This window comes from Penaeus vannamei, chromosome 34, assembly GCF_042767895.1.
Source record: "Penaeus vannamei isolate JL-2024 chromosome 34, ASM4276789v1, whole genome shotgun sequence".
Lineage (NCBI taxonomy): Eukaryota > Metazoa > Arthropoda > Malacostraca > Decapoda > Penaeidae > Penaeus > Penaeus vannamei.
Window position 1 is genome coordinate 7,981,354 of NC_091582.1, and position 5,000 is coordinate 7,986,353.

A 5,000-nucleotide genomic window follows, 5' to 3' on the forward strand; every position below is an offset into this window, starting at 1 on the left:
GATAAAACGGAATCACAGTTAAAACAAAATACATAAAACAAGCAAGTTATAAAGGAGTTTATGCAGACACAGCTACGTAAAAATGGCGTTCGGACACGTGACAGGTTAACAGACACATTTAGCATCTACAAATAATCAAAACACACAAGCGAATGAAAGATTGCCTAACTACAGTAACGATAAAAGTAAATAAGAAAGATAATAATACATCCTTCACCTCCTCTCCTGCTTCTTCACGTAGCTCCATATTTTCATCACGCCAACCACCACCACCACAGTTATGGTGACCGGCTTGTTCTTGCCCCAGACCAGTCTCAGGGCCTTCCCGGCGAGGCGAGCCGTACCGTCTTGAACATTTTGTAGTATCATTCTGCGGTAAAAAAGTATATGTTCGTTTTTATGAATATACAGTTCATGTATTACCATATATGTATATATCTATTCTCACAAACACACATAAGGTGAGAATTATAACGATGATAATAGTAATAATGGCAATAATCATTACAAGAACAATACTGATATGAACAAAAATAAATGTAACAATAGTTTGCCTCGCATACAAACCTAAGGCATCCATATTAGTGTAATTTCGTTTCTGTGGAGTGGGTTATCAGTGTATCTAAAATGACAATCTATTGTTTTTACTTCAGTTGAAATAAAGGTCAAAATTAGTCACTTTAGCTATTCTATTTTCTCCCATAATTTTAACACCAAACTTTAGCACGTGCCTGATAAAGCCAGTGAAATTCCATTTACTTTCTGCCAGCGCCCGTAAGTCAATGAAGTACCGCAGTATTTGTAGAAAAAAATATTAATATACACTAAGTTCCGCTAGGCAGCTAGATAAGTTATCCCTCTAAATGCCATTTTCTTTCATGCAGTCGTTGGGGAGGGACATACATATTTTCAGGAATCTCGAAATTGCAAATAAATAAACTGGTTTCTTCTTGATTCCATGATACAAAACACGCCCACTTGGATAAATTGCATCAGGTTGTTGGTATCCCTGAAACAAGCACCAATCGTCCCAGTGTCCTTACAGCTCCGAAGAAGTACTTTCTCTTTCCACGCCTCTACCCACTTCCCTAACTGTATATCTTGACAGTGTGTGTATTTAAAATGTCTTATCAATAATCCGAAGAAAATACTGTTAAAATACATTCGCTAAATTATTAACCTGTACGACTAAGAAACTACTCCTACCTTGACGGTGATTTCACACAACTACCACCACTTTCTCTGCGCGATAAGGTGATTTGTCTAATACCACACGTTGGCAACTCGCATGATCTTACCAGAACACGACGCTCAATTATTTTTATCTATTTTTGCGATATATAAATTATTTACATTGCTTCTCCCTAGGTAAATCATAATGGTGTTCGATGATGCAAGCACTGAACTCCACTACAAGCATATTTCAATCAGTTTCACAGTTTGGTGGTGTTCAATAATTTTGATTTTAGGTACGGTCGTGCTGACTAACCGTGACTTGCATTTCCACAACCATCGTCACTATTACTTGTAGAATTATATACCTAAACTAGCCAACCGATTTTGATGTGAATATACTTTCTTAACACTCATAACTAATGCTATTATTACGGTTAACATTCTTAGAGTTGCGACAATTATTAGTAACATTATCGTTATAAATACTACCCACATTGTTAAGAATTTAATTATCATTGCTACTATTTTGCCGTTATCATTTCTATTTGTTTTCATGATGATTATCATTATCATCATTATTTATATTATTATCATTATCTTCATATTATTATTATTACTATTATCATTATCGTCAACTTCATTATTGTGCCAGATTTCCATGATTTTTCACGAAGTCGTATACTTGACAAATATATACAAAATATAAAATCCTTCCTACAACTCGATAAAACATAATAATGCATGTTTGCGTAGCTTGTAATCAACTGACGATGCAGTAACAAGTTCACATCGAAGGTGACAAATTCTCACTCATCTATTTACCGCTATTACTTTTTTTTCTAATATAGAGACGATTTCTTCAGGACTTCCAAATCAAAGTAGAAGAAGGTAGAAAGTAGAAGGGAGGCTCCATTCAGTATTACGTATTGTTACTCGTAGGAAGCACGCAAGGTTAAATCTTGAAGAAAGTAAAACGAAATCTCCCCATACAGTGTTTTATATATGTATATTCACGCATACATCAATGACGCTAAAATTAATAGAATACCGTCACATACAGTTCTCAACGAATGACTACGTTATCAGTCTAAATCAGAAAACGCAAAATACAACAGAAACACATATAACTCGAAATCAAATAATTGAATACATGATTATGTCCTGTGAATGATCACATGAATTGCTGTGTCTCGGTTACCAAACTAGAAGCACCCAGAAAGCGCATACCTCCGCCAAGGCCATAGCAAACCCGGGATCCGTATCATGATCTGTATTACCGCCAAAAATGAATAGCATATAAGTTGGGGTAAGACACACACCTATTATATAAAACTTCATAAATATCTGTTCATAACTTTCTTCATAAATATTTGTTCATAACTTTTTGGGTTATCCTCTTTACCAACGGACAAACAAACCAACGCTACCAAAAACATAACTTCCTTGGCGGAGGTAATATATAAACAAGAAAACTAACATCAATAAGAAAATAAATATAAACAAACGAATCATATGAAAAATATCTCAAGGCACAGTAAGACCACTGCTAAAATACCTTGGTATATGATTACAAGTTACTTGACAACGTTGCAACTTAAGGTAAAAAAAAAAAAAAAAAAAAAAAAAAAAAAACAAAAAAAAAAAAAATATATATATATATATATATATATATATATATATATATATATATATATATATATATGTATGTATTACCAAACGATATGTATCGACGAAGGGGGACAGATTCGAGCAGAAGAATCCCCGGGGCGGAATGTGCAGGACCACCACGTCCTTGCCGGCGTTGTTCCACCTCCTCCTGCGAGAAACGGACCTTCGTTCAGTGGTGTTGCACTTCTTGGGGGATGGAGCCCCTGGGGGTTGGCTTATTTTCATCAGGATTATTATTATTATTATTATTATTATTATTATTATTATTATTATTATTATTTTATTATTTATTTATTATTATTATTTTATTTATTATTATTATTTTTTTTTGGGGGGGGCATAAAACTTATTCATATGATTTGGGATCAAATATGATACTAAAATATTCCGATATCAAGATCTCTGAAAAATGGAATCATCTTCACTCTGTCTTCCTTTACTTATATCTAATTCATAGATACTCTTACTGGGACCTTTTCCTTAATACCAGTGTATGATAAAACAAACATGGTACATGGACGGGTTAATAATTTAGTTATGCAAATAATCAAAACACACTCGAATAAAAAAATGTATAAAAACTGCAGCGATATAAATAAATCTCTGCTTCTTCATGTGATTCTGTATTTTCATAACAACAACCACTACCACCACAGTTATGGTGACGGGCTTATTCTTGCCCCAGAGTAGTCTCAGGGCCTTCCCGGTGAAGCGAGCGGGCAGCTAACCGACACGAATAGTTTGTAATATCATTCTGCCCTTGGTAAAAAAATATTTATATATATATAATTTTGAAATAAATATAATCATATATAAGCTCATCTGTATATATCTATCCATACACACACACGCACACACACACACACACTCAGACACACACACACATACACACACACACACACACACACACACACACACACACACACACACACACACACACACACACACACACACACACACACACACACAGACACACACCGATAATCATAATAAAGTTGATGATATAAAACATGAAGAAATCAGGAACAATGATACTAGTAGGAATAACAATAACAAAACATACAAAATGGATAATGATGCTGCAGATAACATTAATGATAATAGCAACAATGGCAATAATGCCAATGATAATATTATTATAAACAAAAAAAAGATAATAGTTTGCCTCGCATAGGAAACTAAGGCATCCATATTAGGTTAATTTCACTTCTGTGGAGTGTGTTATTAGTGTTTTTCAAATGATTATCTATTGCTTGAGTTCAGCTGAAACGTAAGCAAAAGTTAACGCCCCTGTAGCTAGTCTATTCTCCCATAATTCTAACATCAAACTTTGGCAAGGGTTTGATAAAGCCAGTGAAATCCAATTATTTCATATTCTGTCAGCGCCAGCAAACAGTGAAGTATTACAGTTATTTACAGGAAAAAACGGAAAAATCCAGTAATTATACATTCAGTAGCGGTAAACAGTTCGTTAGTTATCTCTCTAAGACCATTTTCTTTCATTCATTCACAGGGGAGGGACATTTCTATATTTTCAAAAATCCCGTAGAAAAACAAATAAATAAAGTGGGTTTGTGGATAACTGCATTAATATTTTTATATAGGACACGCCCACTTGGGTAGATTGCATCAGAGTGTTTATATTTCTCAAACAAGCGTCAGTCACCCTACGTTTTCTTGCAGTTTCGAATAATCTTTTTTTTTTTTCTTAAAATATACATATTTTAACTCGCATGGTAGAAATAATTCGAAAAAATGATGTTAAAATGCATTCTCTACATCAAAGACTTGTGTGACTACAACACTACTCTTACTTTGACGGTGACTGCCCACAATATCACCGCTGTCTTTGCGCAAAAACGTTTCCTTTATTTTACACGTTGGCAACTCGGGTGATCTTACCAGAACACGACGCTCTATTATTCTTATCTATTTTTGCATTATATGAATTATTTCCAATTATTTTCCCTGAATTAAAGGATTTTGATGTTCGTAAGTGCAATCAATAAAATCCACAACAAACATACTTCAATCAGGTTTGTAGTTCGGAGGTTACGTAGTAGTAATAACATCAACGTTATTACTACCACCATAATAAATATTAACATTATCATCCTACTATTTGTTATCATAATTATTATCATCATCATCATCTT

The 5,000-nt window shown here is 33.9% G+C and overlaps 1 protein-coding gene across 1 annotated transcript in view; it reads right to left on the reverse strand.

Moving 5' to 3' along the window:
• The window catches only part of LOC113823564 (failed axon connections homolog), a 5,514-nt gene extending 4,179 nt beyond the window's left edge, over positions 1–1,335 (reverse strand). The window contains exons 1-2 of the mRNA XM_027376234.2: positions 1,207–1,335; positions 218–370 (exon numbers count right to left, since the gene is read on the reverse strand). Of these exons, the coding sequence (XP_027232035.2) occupies positions 218–369 (152 nt within the window). The 5' untranslated portion in view covers position 370; positions 1,207–1,335. The remainder of the gene's footprint in view (positions 1–217; positions 371–1,206) is intronic.
• Positions 1,336–5,000: the final 3,665 nt, after the last annotated feature.